Source organism: Meleagris gallopavo, chromosome 20 (assembly GCF_905368555.1).
Source record: "Meleagris gallopavo chromosome 20, MGAL_WU_HG_1.1, whole genome shotgun sequence".
NCBI classification, from domain to species: Eukaryota; Metazoa; Chordata; class Aves; order Galliformes; family Phasianidae; genus Meleagris; species Meleagris gallopavo.
Window position 1 is genome coordinate 1,882,181 of NC_139423.1, and position 17,768 is coordinate 1,899,948.

Here is a 17,768-nt window from a genome sequence, read left to right on the forward strand (position 1 = left end):
GAACAGAAAATCAGGAAACATCTTCTTTTGCAAGGTGAACATCACAGCATCACAGAATCACACAGAATCACAGAATGGCCTGGGTTGGAAGGGACCTCAAGGATCATCAAACTCTTACTTCCTCCCTGCCCCCACCACAGGCAGGGCCACCAACCTCCACATTTAATACTAGACCAGGCTGCCCCACCCAACCTGGCCTTGAACACCTCCAGGGATGGAGCATCCACAGCCCCTCTGGGCAGCTGTTCCAGCACCTCACCACTCTCATAGTGGAGAACTTCCCCCTGACATCCAATCTAAATCTTCCCTCCTTCAACTTAAAACCGTTTCCCCTTGTCCTGCTATCATCTCCCCTTGTAAAGAGTTGAGCATCCCTTCTGAGCTTTAAGTTGCTGCAGAGCTTTAATTTATCTGAAGGACTTCAGCAGGGAGATGTGCAGGCATCAGCCACATTTTCCTCTTTGTTGAGGGCTTCTGGAGGAAAATGCATGAGGCTGGCAGGCTTCATGGGAAGCTCTTGCACACACAGCTCACCTCCTCCTGCTCTGCCACCAGCAAGGCTGCCTGCTTTCCAGGAGCTGCTGCTGGAGAGAAGAGCCACATCCTTCAGCTGGAAGGCTTTTTGCTCTGGACCACAACATGAAGACCAGCAGGCTTTAAATTCCCAAATCCTGGGGAGCACGTAGTCGTGTGCTTACATTTATGGACGTGAACAGTGCACATAACTGTGCAAAACCAGCTCTGAATTAAAGATGGGCCAAGGTGCAACCGGTTCTAGAAAGCTCAGGCAAAGGGCACAAGCTTTCAAAAAGCCTGACATTCAGCTTGTGTACAGCCTTGTGCCAAGTTTTCAGGGTTTCACGCTAATGCAGCCACCTCACTGCAAGCCACAGGTGCTTGCACTTGCACTGGCACAGGGCAGGGCAGCTGTAACAGGAAAGCAACACAACAGCACCAGTGCAGCTGGGTGGGATACTGGTGCAGATCCCAAGCTGTGCAGCATGCATCTAGAAGCCAAAGCAACAGGACAGCCTTTCCATCCTGAGCAGGGGTAGCTGTGAAAGGACTGTCCCTGCAGCCAGGATGGGCACGTACTGCCTGGGCTCATTTCCCTATTTACAAATGAGGTGTCAGGGCAGGAAGAAACGTTCAGCCCTCAAGTAAGGTGCAGGGTTTGACTGAACCAGTGAGCCCCGCACTGCTGCACTGGCGTGAGCTTGCTCCTGTTCTGCTTTGACCTGGTGGCTCAAGCCTTTGCCTTCCCTGCCTGTTTGCCCCCAGATTTGTCTCCCTGTTTGGGGATATCCAGCACAGGATGCCTGCAGATACTCATCTGTGGTTGTAGAAATGTCACAACCACTCTCCCCCTCCCTTTTCACAGCTCAGCTCTGCCATCCAGCTCTCCTCCCCTGTCACCACCACTACTTTTGGGATGCTGATCGCTGCAACTCTGCTGCTGCTGCAAAACAGCATGAGATAGTGGAAATGCTGGAGCAAGGCCAGCAGTACCTGCACTTACACAGTGGAGCTCTGGTAGTTCTTCACAGGCAGCCCCTGCTCCGTCCTCACCAATCTCTGGAAGGAAATCCCTGGGAAAGAGAGCAGAGGACATAAGCTTTGGGGGTACCACAGGCTGCCCTGCCCCACGTGCTGTCTCCTGTAGCAGGAACAGCAGCAGCAAAAGTCCTTACAGATGCAAAGCACAACTCGAGTGCGAGGGGAATAAGCCCAGGAGCAAGGGAGCAATGGGAGAGGAACCAGAAAGTGGGAAGGGGAAGCAGCTCCATGTCCAGCCCCTGAAGCCCCACTACTGCTGCTATGGATTACACCAGTGATAATTCAGCAGCCTCTGCCCCTGGCTTTATCCTTCCAGTCCTGGATGTCCCTGTGGCCAGCAAGTCACAGCCGCTGTCCCTCCTGCAGGGACAGAGCCCACTATGGCTCTGGAGTCCAGCATGGGCAGCCCATGTCCCCAAGCTGCCTCCCCCAGGACTGTCCCCATGGTGCCATCAGGATGACATCTGCGGGACCTGGAGTTGCAGTCCTTGTGATTGGGAGACAACAGCAAAGCCCATCCCACTCCTAAACAGCAGGAGGGGCAAACTGGGAAAGATGTTATGGCATCAGCAAGATCCAGCACCCTTAGCACTATGGGCAGCCACATCCCGACCCCAACTGCTGCTTGACAGCCCCAGAGCTGCACCAACATGGGAGCAGTACCCACAGCCCCCTCAGTTTGCACCACTCCTGCAGAGACATCAGCCCCAGCTTGTAGATAGAAGCTATAGCATTCTTGGCAAATATTGACAGCAGCTTGTTCTCAGTTAATATTTACCCCATCTCAATCAAAATTGTTGCTTCAGCCTCTTGTCAGGTCACGGAGGCTGTGAGGCCCTGGCCAGTGTTCCAGAAGAGGACACATTTTCACTGTTCTTGGCTGCTCTGTGGCACCCAGCCCCACACACCAACACCTCCCATCAGCTGCTTCATGCAGTGGTGGGGGAATCCCATTTGTAGGAGGGGAAAAGCCCTTGGATCAAAGTCCCCAGCTCAGCAGCCCTGGGCACTTGTGGCAGCATGGTAAGGGCAGAAGGAAGTGACATCCCCAGTGCTGGGGCTTTTCCAGTGGTCTTTACAGCAGGGCTCCAAGTGGTGTCACAGCAATATACGGCCAAGGAGGAGCTGAGACAAGCATCCCTGTGATCACATCAGCCCTGCTGCTCCTTCTGGAGGCCAGGAGCTGTATGATGGCCCAGACACACCTCTCCGGGTGGCCAGGGTCTCCTTAGAGACTTGCAAAAGGGATTTTAATGGTGGGCATCCATCCCTATCTTTCCTTGTCTCATTAAAAGATTAACAGTGTGCCTCTTGGGGCGTTGCATGGATGGAGACCTTATGTTTCACATTCCATCTCCAAACCAGCTGTCTGTATCAAGGACACAGGGTGGTATCACCAGGCCCAGCTGCAGCCCCCATCCCCTTCCAAGCCTTCCCCAGCCCTGCTCAGAGCAGATCACGGCCCTGTGCAAGACAAAACAAGGGCTGAAATCTGCTCTGTGCAATGACAGCTCTCCATGAGCCACAGAAAGATGGGGAGATTAGGAGAAAGGGCTTTTGAGAAATAATTGGAAGAGCTGCTCCATTGGGAACAACAGGATATCAGCAAAGAGTCCCTAATTAACTGGGGCGCTGCTGCCACTCGACATGCCTAAAGCTGGATCACAAGGCAGCATCTCTTCTGCAAGGACACAGCTGGGGAGTTCCTCAGCCCTATGGAAACTCCACCCCACGGCAGGCTCAGACCCTCCCACCACCTTCGTGCTGATGAATAGACCCACTGTTAGCACGCCCCATTATGCCACAGAGCATCTCGAGCAAAGGCTGTGGCTTGGCGGAAGCTGCTGGCATGAGCTTTGCCATGCAAAAGACCAGCAGACTGAAAGGCAGCCAGGAAATAGTGACAGTCCATGCTAATCCACACCAGCCCTGGGCCGAGATCAGATGCTCCCACTAATTTGCCCACAAGGCAGCACCCCAAAAACACATTCCCAAAATCCTGCCTTGCTCCTCCAGAGAAATCTGGTCGCACTCTGCATGGGCTGGGGGCTTTTGCTCACCCAGGGAAGCAGGATCAGTATCACACAAAAGCCCACGGCAGGGCAGGAGCACTCACCTGGTGCCTTGAGCTCATCACTGATGAAAGTGAGCAGCTCACGGAAGACATCGCAGTAGGGCATGGGCCAGGTGAGGAAACTGTGGTAGATGCTGGCAGCTTTCAGGAGCAGCTCAGAGTCTGGTGGGATGTGGGGAGCCTGCAGGGATGGGGAGGGGTGGTAAGGAAGGGAGCAAGGAGCTGGTGCTGGAGCTCTGCATAAAGCCCAGGGATTATGGGATGGGATGGGATGGGATGGGATGGGATGGGATGGGATGGGATGGGAGGAGGAGTGGTGGATGGGATCAGGGTCACCCCATGACATCCCATCCTCTTCTAAGGAAGAGCCAAAGCACCTCACTGGGCACAGCTGCAAAACAACTTCCTCCCCTGCGCCTCCCCAGGCTTACATGCCACAGCCTATATATAAATTCCCTTTTAACAGCTACAGATCCATGCAGATGAATCACATTGAAGTCTGTGCTTTTGCAAGACCTGGCAGCAATGATTTCCTCGGGATAATGATGCATTGTGCTAATAATAATGATAATAAAAAAATACTTCCTGTGAATGCTCTGCTCCTTTTCATTAGCATTGTCTGCGCATTTTGCCCAACTCTACAGTGTAATGAAAACAATTTGGATTCTCTGAAGAGAGATACTGCCTGCCTTTCTGACTGACCTGTCTTTAAATGCAAAGATTAAAAACACCAAAGTGCATTTTTTTCATCTCTTGCAGCTTGTGCAGCCGCAAGATTCGTATGGGGTCTTTTCAGATCCCTGCAGATTCGTATGGGATCTTTTCAGAGAGGAACAGACCAAAGCAGGGTGGGACCTTGCAGATGGCAGCTACAGGGGGCTGGGAAGTGCTGTGTGCACAGACTTACATAGAGGACGGCGTAGTAGAAAAGCAGGGCCAGGGGCATCACCAGGTCGTAGTCACACTTCTCCTGCACCTGTAGGAAACAGCAAAAGAGAGAAGGATGAGCATGGGGGTGCCAGATGTTCCCCTATGAGTGCATCTGAGCCCTCTCAATCCACACCACCATGCAACCATCCCCAACAGGTGGAGACAGCTCATCTCCATGGGAAAATCCCCCTAAAGCACCCACAGAAGCAGGCAGTGGCACACTCTGCCTTTACTCTTGAGAAGCTGCATTCAGCTGAGCTCCTGGCCCTCTGATGCTCTCGATCCTTGCAGAGTTGCATGAAGTTTTATGCAAGTGGCCCCGAACAGGCAGCCCAGCCCTGCTTAGGGATTACAAAAGGCAAAGCACTGTGCAAAGCATGCATTTCTGTCCCAACCTCAGCAGGATTATTTCAACAAAGGACGTAGGGAGTGCTCAAAAGCAGGCTTGCAGACACTCTCTCCCTTTGTCTACAAGCATAGCACAAAGTGCAAGAAAAATTTACATACAACACAACATAATACAACACCATTGTAACAAGATCAATCCCAGCCATTGAAAACAACTTGTCAATTAAACAGAGTAGCAGCAATCATGTTAATGCATTAGCAAGGCAGCCTTTCTTCCCCCAGAAATGCAAGGCAGCATTTACCCCATCACATGAACCCCAGGCTTCCTCCCACATCAAGGCATTCTCCTCAGTCCTCCTGCCTGCAGCCCCAGGCGGCCCTGAGCTCTCCCACACAGGGTTGGGCATGGCAGCCAATACAACGAGCCCCACTGATGCTTCAGCTGCCCCAACTCCATCTCCAGCACTGCAGGAAGCTGGGCAGAGCCTCAACAAAATCTCCGTATCCATCATTTTGGAGCTGCTGGACCAACACTGCCCACCAATGGGGTTTGAACACAACCCTGAATTGCCCATCAAGACATGAAAAGCTCCTCTCCATAGCCAGCAGCCCCTACTCACCTCCCTGGCCTTGCCGAGGATTTTCTCCACCAGGATGAGGTAGTTGCCAGCATCCCTGCTCACCAGCTCTTGCAGGCTCCAGCAGTTCAGGCACAGCCCTGCTGCAAGGGAGACAAAGCACAATGACCAATGGTGCTCACAGGAGGGATGAGCAGCAGGGAGGGGTCAGGGGGAGGTATTTGATGCCTGGGTCATATATTGCTGTGGGGAAAAAAATAATCACACCCCAATTCTGGACTGATTTAAGCTCTCCAAACGGCACTTGTTACAGCAACATCACTTTTTACCAAGCCTCACAGCACTCTTCTTGCATCCCAATACACCAAAGGCAAAACTCAGATCCCAGCCCCTCTGCAGCCAAGGTGATGCTCACCCCCTGAACAGCTTCCCAGGCCCTGCAGCTGCCTGGTCAGACCTCACAGCAGCATCGCTGCAGGTGGTGAACACATCAGCATCACTGCTAAGCCTGCCCAGCATTTATTCCACCTCCTCAGCACCTCCAAACTGTCATAAAATACACGTAAACCCATCCAGAGTAGCCAGATATTGAAAGAGAACTGGAGAAGGAGTTGTAGTTCCCTCTGTCCCTCACAGACAGGTGCTGGGACACCCATGGGTTTCCTGGCTTCATGCCATGTTTGTAGCTGAATGAACAGGGCAGGAGCTGTTGCCCATTGCAAAGTTCCCCCCCGCTGCCATGCAACATGTTATTTTCCACAGATCGGTGTTCTCCAGCACAACCTTTTGTTGTGGCACCTGATCAGCAAGGGCATAGCCATTATGGACAGTAGTTCAGCTCTGAGTTTTCCTTTAAGAGAAGTCAGTACAATGGCTCTCCTCCGGAGAACCCCAGCAGACCAAACAACTCAACGCTGTCCTGGAGAGCAGCACCCTCCAGGGAAACACCCAGCATCCAAGAGATATGGTCAGAGCTGATGGGAGCTTTGCTGACCTCAGCAAGAAGCAAAGCCCTGAAACACAGCTCCAGCAGGGAGGTTTGGGGTTACTTCAAGCTGTTTTGCACCCAAAGAGCCCAGCCCAGCAGAGCTGAGCAGCGCAGCACCAGGCAAGGAGCAAGTGGATTCCTGCACGAACACGGCTGTGAGCCCTTTCCTTCCTCTCACTGCTGGCACAGAGGAAGAAGCAGCAGTGGCTCAGGCAGGGAGGTACTGGGATGCTTCCCTGGAGAAGTGCTGGGCTGAATGCACACCAAGCTGGGAGCAGGGGAAGGCAGCAGAGACAAGAGCAGGGCTGGAGGGAAGCACCGTGCCAACACAACGCAGGGCTGAGGGCTCTGACCCATTTCTGTGTGTTCTACAGGAAATCTGAGCCAAAGCAAAGGATGCAGCAAGGCTGAGTTAACGTTGCTCTGAGCAGAGGAATTCCTGTTAGACTCACAGCCAAGGCAAGGTGCTGGGATCACCCACAGCAAAGCAAACAGTGCTGGGAAGCTACAAGCTGCAGGGGCTGGGCCCCTCAATTTGGCAACGCAGCGGTAACCAAAAACACACCAAAACAGCTGTGTCCTTGCTAAAAATATTCGCCAGCACAAAAAGCAGCTCGGAAATCCTGGACACAATAAACAAAGACTGAGCAGCAGAGCACCATCAGGCATCGGTCAGGACGCTGGGTGGGAGTTCCCTTTTGTCTGTGCATAGTCCCGGTCACAAGCATCACCTTTCTGAGCACTGGGAGCAGAGTACAACCCTGTATCCAGAAAAAAAAAGGCTCTTTGAGCACTGAAGGTAATGCTCCTCACATGCACAGGTCAGGAACAAGAGCCCCAGATGACATGAATAGCACATGAGCCACCTGCTCTGTAAGTGTCACCTCCATCTCTCAGCAGGTGCCCTGTGGGCAGCCAGGACACAGCTGGGCACTGTGGTGGCACAGGGCACTTTTATGAACTGCAGAACAGCACTCGGTTTATGAGCAGAACAGGGACAGGCTGCAACCAGGTGGGAAACCACATCCAGAAGTTTACTTGCAGCTGCTCATCCGTCTCAGTACAGCTCAGCAAAAGGACAAAGGGATGATGTACACTGAGTGCTCACCGAAAGCTCAAACCAGACTGCCCTGCACATTGCACATGCACTTGATTCACCAGCAGCACATTTCTTGCTCTGAGATGCAAAGGAGGCTGAGATGCAGGGAGGGTGCAGCTTGGGGGCACCCTTGTATGATGCTGGAGCCTTGCTCCCCATTATCTCCTGCGAAAGCACTGGTGGGGGGAGATAGGAATATCCACCCATAGGAAGTGCTGCCAGCAGAGCCCCAGGATTTGCTGTCAAGTTCTGGCCCCGTGGGCGGCCTCAGAAGGATGAGGCTCTGTGAGCAGCACTGTGAGCCGCCTCCTTCTGCTGCAGCTCCTTCCTGACCTCAGCTGCTGCGGCTGCTGCTTCCCCTGTGCTGCTCATAGAGGGGGGAGCATCAAATGGGAATAAATAAATAATAGATAGATAGATAGATAGATAGATAGATAGATAGATAGATAGATAGATAGGGAAAGAAGAACCTTTGCCAACAGTGCTCAGGGCGAGCATCCTGGTGCTGTCAGAAGTGATGCAGTTGGAAGGAGAGAAAAGCAGAAAGCTGCAGCCCCATTTCCAGGCTCAGAGCCACACAGGTGGGGCCCTGCAGCACATCCTGCACTGGGTGCAGCCGTGGTGCTCCCACCAAACCAGGGGGTGGAGAGAGCAGTGATCCCAGCCATAAAACACCATACCAGGCTGTGAGATCAGCTCCAGGGTTACAGCCTGTAAGGCTGAGAGCTGGTGGTAGGTCTGTGTTCTGTTATTAAACTGGAGCACCCCGACAACACAATTCTGGTCGCTCCCCATGCTGATATTTAGATGACTGCATTCAAGCAGTGCTTTCAGCCTCCCTTCATTTAGGAGGATGTTTTTCACCCAGAGGTGGTGAGGCACTGGAACAGGTTGCCCAAGGAGGTTGTGGATGCCCCATCCCTGCAGGCATTCCAGGCCAGGCTGGATGTGGCTCTGGGCAGCCTGGGCTGCTGGTTGGCGACCTGCACACAGCAGGGGGTTGGAACTGGATGAGCACTGTGGTCCTTTTCAACCCAGGCCATTCTATGACCCTATGATTTTTTAGAGCTGAGCACACCAATCTGAGCCCCACTATTGTATCATTGGACACTGCTCTGGCTCTCCAATGACCTCCATCCTTCCTCACCAGCACCCTTCATCCTTCCTGGCACCAAGCAACTCACAAGAGAGACACAGCATCCACCTCTCCCTCGGACCTCTGGGGCACCGGGCTGCCCTCCACCTTCCCCAGCATCTCCCCACCCTTCGAGACCTTCAGTCCCCATCTCCTGCAGCCCTTCTCACACCTCTGATTTCCCCAGCAGCCAGACACAGTGCACTCCTCCACCAAACACTCTGTTCCTGTGAGCAATACACCGTTTTGCTTCCTGTGGCACACCAGGAATTTACTACCATGCCCAGCAATGAGGAATAAGGCAATCACACTGTGCCCAAATGCATCTCCACGAAGGAAAGCACATCAGTTTGCTAGCGCTTTTCCACTTGATTCCCATAAATGCTGCAGTGTAGGAGGGATGCTTAAGCCCCTGAGCTCACTATGTGCTCTGGGACGTAAATCTGCAACGCCAAAGCACTCTCACTTCTGCCCTTTGCTGATTCCACAAACCTCAGCAGCTCAGTTGCTCACGCGGGTGAAAACGTCACATCGGAAGTGATTATTCATCCTCTCCAGAACATCCTCCTGCAAAGTTACTGTGCAGAAATTAGACCTCCAATAATTTAAAACTGAGCAAAGCCCCAGCAGTGCTCCAGCCCAATGAGCTGCAGCGTGGAACACCTTATTTTGGTGCATCGCACTGGGAAAAAGGAGGGGAGTGCAAGTAAAAGGGGAGTGCAAGTAAACTGGGAAATAAAAGTGATATAAGAAGTTGAAAATGAAAAAGGAGAAGGATGCTGCCCAGCTAAGAGTGAGACAGAGATTCAAGGAAAATAAGAGGAACAGAGCCCTGCCATAAATAGCAGCATAGCTCCGACACTGGACAGCCATAATAAAACTGGCGCCTGTTGCACAACAAAGGCAGGAGAACATGAAAAAATTCCCACTCTGTTTGTGCAAATAAATAGGATATGTTCTACTATGCTCTGTTTTCCCTAAACCACCTTGTTGCAATAACAAAGTACTTCCAACCACAAGAGGGTAGGACTCGAAGCAGCAGCTCTTCCAAGGGCTGGGCAGCACTGCTGCTCCCATCCCCTCCACCCACAGCCCAGGTCAGCCTTATTTTCGCTAATGAGCTGGAAACATTACAGAGTGGTTTTTAAAAGGCTACGTCATGCAGCCACCAGCACTGAGGGGCTGGGACGAGTGAGTGACATGGGGAATGATGAGTTGTAATGATGGGAAGAGGTGAGCTGTGAGTGGCACAAAGAGATGCCTGATCAGAGGCATTCCTACGGGCACAGCCACGCTTCCAGGAACCAGGAATCCAGGTCACACTTCAAGAACTGGTGCCCAGAATGTGTGGAGGCTAAGGGCTCTGGCGCTGGTGATATCTGCATGAAGCAGGCCCTGCAGTGATGCTGCAGCCCCAGAGCCAGCGTCGCTCCTGTGGTCCAGCATTCAGCATTGGACAGGAGATGGCTTGCAGCTCCTCCTTGACCCATGATGGAAAAGCTGAGGAGGTGTGCAGAAGGATTGTACAGGCATAAAGAAACCTGGGTGTGACAGCCCTCGTGTTCATTTCTTTCATCCCCAGGTGGATATAGGAGTGATTTAATTGCAGCCTGGAAGTGCAAGTATGAGGATGAGAATTCAAAAGGTGATATATAAGAATGGCTTCTGCTTGTTGCAGCTCTTCCCTCACCTTTGCCACCCAGTGCTCTGATGAGGCTCCCATCTTTATGGCCAGCCCGGTATCTGAAGCAGGTTAAACAGCTGATAGCTATATCTCAACAGTTGCTTCTGACAATGCAGCAGGGATACGCCCAGAGGTTCTGAGGTCTTTATGCCCCAAAGCACGGTATTCCTGGCTGATTACATAAAGGGGCCTTTCCTTGGAGTGAGCAAAGAATCCTCCTCTTGCCAGCTCATGCATGGGCACCTGGCAAAACAAATGGCTGCTCTGCTCAGGGTGCATCTCTGTATGACCTAACCTGACTTGTTCAGCCACTCAGTACACCCTCCTACTGCTATGAGAAACTCAGGAAGATGGACCGGGTTGGATCCCACCTCTAACTTTGAATGTTGGAAGGGAAAAAAGGCCACTCAGCCTCTCAGGAGCACCAGCAGGTCTGTCCTGTCCAGGTAGATCAGCAACAAGAGGGTAAAGCATGCAGAAACAAAAGGGTCTGCCCCCATCAAGGCTGTCAGGGAGCTCACGATCAACAGGTCACCTACCAGCCCATCTGCTGGAGACAGCATCTCTGCTAAGCCCGTGCAGACATCTCTCCAGTGCATGGTAGATCCTGTCCTCTGTGCACGTGGTGTGCTGCATTTTAATTCATCTCCTAAGGAAAGAGAAGGAAGAAGGTTAGCCCTTAGCTGAGAGCATGGTGACACTTTTGTGGTGCACACAAGATGTTCCTGGTAAAATGTCCTGCTCTTACTGCCTCCTGGCACCTTTCCCAACCCCAAAGCCAATGACATTCACCCTTTGTTGTCCTCTTCTCTCCCAGTCCCTCCCAACTATGGCAAAGAATAGGAGATGCACACATCCATGACCAACCATGAGTGGCTGTAGAGCGAGGCACCCAGCCCGACCCACTGCAGACGCATCTGCTGCCTCATTGCTTCCGTCTGTGGCATAGATGGAGTCTCACTTACATGTTTGTGGGTTAGCCTCCGTCAGAGATAGCACTGCAGGAGCTTACAGCTGCAGCACCTTGCAGGGAAAAGCAATGGCAGTCTTCAAGATTCCATTGCTTGTATTATGCGTGGACCATCCTTGGTGCCTCCAGCACTGTCCCCTTGTGCCGTGCAGCCAACGTGGACAGGATGCCATGTGGCCCTGTGGTAATGCTGGAAAATACCACTGGGACCTCAGCCCCAGCATCTACAGGCATTGTGAAACTCTGGACTGTGTGCCTGGCTGTGTCCCTTTCACAAAGTGCTGCTGTAGCAGCTCTCCCCACAGCTCAGGTGCCAGCCGACCTCAGACGGGCTGCACTGGGGGCAAGAAGATTTTATCCCACCCACTCCAAACGCTGGGACGTCAGAAAATCAAAAGCCATTTGCCCAGAACCTCTCCTTAGATCAGCTCCAACTCTGAGCAAAGAGGTTCCCAGGGCAGAGAGTCCCTCATCCCCTGCAGTGCCAGCCCTGCTTTCCCCAGAGACCTCGGGACAGTCACCTCTCTGCTCCCAGCGCACAGAGAAAGGCTCTTGCCTTTTGGTTACGGGTGGCACAAGCGCATGAAAATATTCCAGAAAAAGGAAATAAAACTTGCCAATATTACAAAAGACACCTGTCAATGAGATCTTTGCTGTCAGTCTGGCCAGGACAGTCATACATTTCCCAAAGCTACCCCAAAATGTTTGATTTCCTGCTATTTGGTCAACACTCAATGCTCAGCAGCCACCCCCCACCAGCAGGAGCAAAAACTGAGGGATCTCAGCAGAGAGATCCCAGTCTGCCCAGTGCTGGCTGCTAATAAATAGCCCCTAATTGCCAGCAATCCCTCAGAAAGTCCCCCCCAGGGCTGAGGCTCCGGTCCCAGCAATCACCCATCCCTCAGCTCCGAGCAGGTGAAAGTGAAGCCATCTGGAAGCACTGACCTTCTGCACGGGAGATCTTTCCTTTGCCCTGAGAAGGCTCCCGTGCTCCTGCCCACCTGCCACTGCCACGGTTTGTTCTTACATCTAAAGTTTTGCACATCCACAGTGTGAGGAACGCCCGCAAAGCGCCCTGCTGCTGTGCTGGGGACTGAATGAGAGCGGAGCTGCACAGCACCTTAGTCATGACTTGTGGTGCAAGCAGTGACTAAGAGCACGGCGTGACTCACCAGCACCATTCCAACACCCGGCTCACAGAAATACACCTCCTGCACGTCAGCTTGCTCCAGAGCACAGCTCGGCTCTCGGAGGGGAAGGGTGATGAGGTGAGCCCTGTGCCGGCCCAGCTGCCCCTTCCCAATGCCTCAGCACAGAGCAGGCAGTGAACAAAAGGATGAAAGATGACAAAGATTTTATCATTATGTTCTAAACCAGAGAAAACACAGAGCCTTTGTTTTCTTTTCCCTGGTGTGCTACGGACCACACAAGGATTCAACCCAAGGGGTGCTTACAGAGGCATCTTTCATGGGAGAGCGCTGCGTGTTCACCGCAGGCAAGAGGGAAGTTTTCAACCTCTTCTGCTGTTTATTCCCCAAACTCTCCCTTCCTTTCCACCCACACTGGGCAAAATGACACAAGGCAGGGGACAGTTCTGGATGTAATCGGACTTCCCACAGAGCTGGGAAGAAACCAGCGTTAAGGTCAAGGGTTCAGATCGATGGGAGGGTGGGTAAGCATTGATTAAAAAAAAAAAGCAAACAGAAATCTGTCCTCTCCCTCCCTTCAGCCAGACTCCCAGCAGCAGAGCTGTTAGATCTTGACCCTCCCTGCAGGCTGGCCGGTCGGTGCGAGGTGCTTGGAAGGGATGGCAGAGACACTGCAGGGTGAAAGCAGTGGTCACGTTTGCAGCACGCTCAGGTTGCCCCGAAACCCTCATCACCAAGGCTGGTGGCTGCCTGGCTCACATCTAAGCAGAGCAGCATGTTGCAGAAACAGTGGGTTTTCCTGCCTTCTTGCCCCTTGCTCACAGGTTGGACAACTGTCCTACAACATCAACTATGGGACTTCAAGCCCTGGATGTCCCTAAGACACGATTGCTTTCCCTTCTCCAGTAGTAACAGCGCATACTGTGAAAGCAGCCTCCCAGCACTGGGCAAGCTGTCATCACCACTTAAGAGAGAGAGAAGTCAGTGCTTGGAAACGTCAAGCAGCTTTTCTGCTGTCCCACAGTGATTTGTGGCACAGCTGGGAGGAGAAGGCAAACCTTCAGCTCTCCAGGCACATTCCTTATCCTCCATAACGTCCCTGTGCTACATCAGCAGTCAGAAGGGATTGGAATTCTTCACAGCACAGCTAGACCTCATCCATTTGGAGCCCTCTCTGCCTCCCATCACCCAGTCCATACATATGGCTGCCTAGCAGAGACAAACATCTGCCCCTCAGTGCCCATGGAAACATCTCCTCCTCCATCACTGCCCCAATGGAGGTGGCAGGAGGAACTGACACAGACCAAGAGCAGAACCAGGAACCACAGCATGGATCTGGGCACGGGACCTCACAACAAGAGTACAGTTGGCTCTGTCAGCCTTGCATCACACCACCAACATTACTGCTGTGACAACACTGAAGCCTTCTGGTTTCCTTTGGAACAGAGCATTCTTGCCTCATGGCTTTGTTTTGGAGAAATGAGCAACAATTTAAGCAATGCCACAAGCACGGGGCAAAGGATCCTGGGGTGTCTGCGAAATTGTCCCAGCAACCCAAGTCAGTGCAGAGGTTTCCTGTTGAGTTTGCTTCCTCCGTGTGTCACAGTTTGAAAGGTGGGCAGAGCAATCATGTTTTTCCAGGTAACCCACACTGAATAGGTAAGCACTCATCCCTTGGCAGAAGGAAGGGATTCACAGATTGCTCTTCTGCTTTCAGGCAGAAAGTTTGCCAAAATCCTGACGTTTTTGAAGCATTTGAAAAAAATCAGTCCATTTATTTATGGATTCTCCTGCTGGCTTGTGAATCTTGAGGCCACAGAGAGCCCTCAGGCTCTCCCAGCTCCATGACACGCGTTTTCCACTTGGCTGAGACAGGCTGTGGTTACCCTGCTTGCCTTTGGTGCCTTCAAACCTTTCCTTTTCTCAGCTTTCCAGCTCAGGGTTAGAGCAAATGAGACCTGAGGCCCTTGGTGCCCAAGTGCTGCTGCCTCTCTGCATAGAGCATCCAAGTCAAGGAGATGAGAGAGGCCACCAGCAGCTCCACATGGTGGGGACAGTGCAGGTGAGAAGGTGACTTGGGAGGCACACATCTGCTTCTCTGCATGGTGAGGCACCTTTCTGTGTTAAGGTCCACATAAGCCCAAACTGTTAAACAGCCCAAAGAACTTCCCTGGTTTCCTTCTACTGTGGTGGAGTCCAGGACACCACCATTAGATGGGAACAGAAGGAGATGCTCAAAGACCAGATCCAGTGTTGGTCTTCCCAAGTGAAGGACTGAAGAGAACTAAACCATCTTCTGTGGGTACACAGGGCACTGCCTACCCCAGCAGCAAGCAGATCCCTGCCTGCCCACCCCAATGCTCTCAGAGGCAGCACTGCAGCCAACGTCCTGCTGGCTCCCAGCCACCTTCCCAAAGACGCGAAATGCAGGCAGACATCAAATAAGTCAAGATCTCCCCTTCCAGAACAGCAAATCCTGGCAGTATCTCCCATGGCTGGAAGTCCTCCACCTTCCTGCAGGGAAACCTGAACTGGGAAGCACAGTCTTGCTCTGCCAGAGAAAGCCTTGGGTACTTTCACAGCAGGATAACTCCCTTCCTGCTCTGGTTGCTTTGAGGCCGCTGGCCGAGCATCCCAAGCAGGAAACAGGAAGGAAAAACAAGTGCTTGACCCACGGGAGCAGGTCATGAACACACTGCCCAGATCCATGGGCAGTGGCAGCGGGTGGAAGGATGGAAGGACAGATGTGGCTCGCCTTGCAAAGCTGCTGACCCGTGGGTTAGCACACTGAGGGACCTCAGCACTTGGTTTGCTGCTGCAGCAGGGCTTAGGGCACTGGGGACAAAAGGGCAGCAATTCTGATGAGGATAAAGGAAAAAGAGCTTGGGCTGATGCTGCAATAGAAGGAAAAGCACTTAATTGGGAATTAAAGCAAATGGATTCTAAGCAGAGCTATTTTTCAGGGCAAGGTCCTCATACCAGTGCATCAGCAGAGATCTTGGGCAAGGTCATGTCCCTCAAGCAATACTTCAGCCTGCTGCCTCCCTGGAGGGTGCAACAGGAGAGAGCAGCACGGGAACCCTGGGAGCTGCATCCCCATTGCACTGCAGCAGATGGTGCATGTGTGGTTTCTGCTCCACCAACAAAAATGTCTCCTTTTCTTAGATTGCACTGAGCTCTTGGCTTTAACTATCCTTAGCTTGCAGGATTTTATTGCCACCTCTCCACCATGCGCAGGAACCAAAGATAGAAACTCAGAGCCGAGAGCGGGAGCAGCTGGAGGAAGTCATTGTAGAAATCAGGGCAAAGAGGGGAGGAACCTGCAAGTTTTAAGATTCAAACTTCAACCATGATGTATTTACAGCTCAAGCGAGCACTGGTGCATCAAAGAGCGGCAAGATGGAGGTGATAAGATGCTTGTTCAAGCTGCACAAAGGCAGCATATCAGAAGATCCTGGAGGCAACTGGTTTGACAAACATCCTTTTGGGGCGCTTGCAAAGGACAGCGTATCATGCAAACACCCCGGCACCACATTATTTCCTTACAGACCCACAGGTTCCTGTCCTGCTGAGCAAGCACAAAAGCTGCTTTTAGCCCAAGAAGTAACAGCATTTCATGCCACAGTGGGGATCATGACTGACCTTCGCTCCTTTGGCTGCAAAACCTCACCTCCAGGGAGCCTCCATAGCAGAGGAGCAGTGTAAGGGCAGAGAAGCCGTGGTACAGGCTGCCCATAGAAGGTGTGGATGCTTCATCCCTGGAAGTGCCCAAGACTAGGCAGCCAGCCCAGAAGGATGGAACAGGGTAGGTTTAAGGTCCCTTCCAACTCAAACCATTCTGTGATGCTATGACATGGAGAATCTTTTCCAAAACCTGGCTGATAACTGAGCCCTTACTGAACTCTGGCACAGAAGAACCAACAACACCAACCACTGATGAGGCCAGAGGGCAAATACAAGTGAGATCTGCTTGGGTGCCAGCACCCACATCCCTGCAAACCACACACACACACACCCACTACATGTTGGCTTGCCCAGAGCACCACCTCTACTGCTGCCAAGTAAAAGTACACGTTTGAGAATGAGCCCAAAGACTGAAAAAATTGCCTTGATTACTTGAGAAGTGCCCCCTCTTCTCATCCGTGAAGCACAGAACTGAACTACTCAGGGCAGCCTACAAACATCAATCACACCAAGGACCCATGAAGCCAAGAGCTGAATTACTGAGGGCAGGTGACAAACGTGAATCACACCAAGGCCCCCCTGATGCTATCTGCTGTACTTACACATAGTGAAAGACAACCAACAGGCAAACAAAAAAACAACAGGAAAAAGGATGTACTGCTATCCCCTCCCTCCTTTTCAGGGCTGGAAAGGCACACTGAGGGGTGACCAAATGCAATTGGGGCCATTGTTGTGAATATTTGCTGCCATCAGGGCATCAAGGATGAACCAGAGCAGAAACAGCTTCAAGGAGCAACGAAGACTCAGGGGTTTGGTGGTGAGGAAGTAGGATGCACGGAGCAACACACACCAAGGAGAAAAGTCCAGACAGAGAGGTGCACTTGTCATAGAGACATTGAGATCAAAGGAGATTTTGAGACAACCAAAACCACGTAAAGATGAAATTGCTGTTATGTGAAACAAGGAACACAGGAAAACATGGACACGTGGAGTGTGCAGAACTACAGCCAAGAATAAGCATCCGTCCATCACTGACAAAATCCACCTTTGAGGTTTCCAGCTATTGGGACGTATCTCCATTGGAAAGGACAGGACAGTGCTGAAAGAGCCCATCAGCATCTGGAACAGCCCATTTCTGAAGGGCAGTGATGTCCTGCTGAGCTGCAAAGGCTCATTTCCACCAGCAGTCGTGAGAACTGGAAAGCTTACTAAGACATAGAGCTCGCTCCTTGCTCTCACTGTGCCTGAGAACGGGGCTGAATGAGAGACTCCCATCACAGACAGGGGAAGCACCTAACGTGCAACAGTGGTTTCAGAGACCTTTTAATATTAAAGAGCACCTAAAGGTAGCTAAGCAGATCTGGACTGAATGAGGCAAATCGTAGACCCAGACATTAAGTGTTTGCAGAACACTTTGGCTTCTTTACAGAAAGAAGTCCAGACCACTTCATGATACCAGTTTGCCGAAGGAAATGGCTCTGTGGTGAGGCACAGTCAGGGGCATCTCATAGTCCCACAGCTGGGACACAGCATCCCTAAGCAGCAAACTGCAGGATGGTTCGAGTGCTAAGCA

At 52.1% G+C, this 17,768-nt stretch overlaps 1 protein-coding gene across 3 annotated transcripts in view; it reads right to left on the reverse strand.

Annotated features, from left to right (window-relative positions):
• The window catches only part of PIK3R5 (phosphoinositide-3-kinase regulatory subunit 5), a 49,224-nt gene that overhangs the window by 11,706 nt on the left and 19,750 nt on the right, over positions 1-17,768 (reverse strand). For 2 of the 3 annotated variants that reach the window (XM_085240112.1, XM_085240111.1), the window contains exons 2-6: positions 10,933-11,042; positions 5,530-5,630; positions 4,539-4,607; positions 3,674-3,812; positions 1,520-1,589 (exon numbers count right to left, since the gene is read on the reverse strand). In XM_085240112.1, coding sequence (XP_085096238.1) covers positions 1,520-1,589; positions 3,674-3,812; positions 4,539-4,607; positions 5,530-5,630; positions 10,933-11,029 — 476 coding nt within the window. In that variant the 5' untranslated portion in view covers positions 11,030-11,042. The remainder of the gene's footprint in view (positions 1-1,519; positions 1,590-3,673; positions 3,813-4,538; positions 4,608-5,529; positions 5,631-10,932; positions 11,043-17,768) is intronic. The other variant, XM_085240114.1, reaches the window with a different exon arrangement.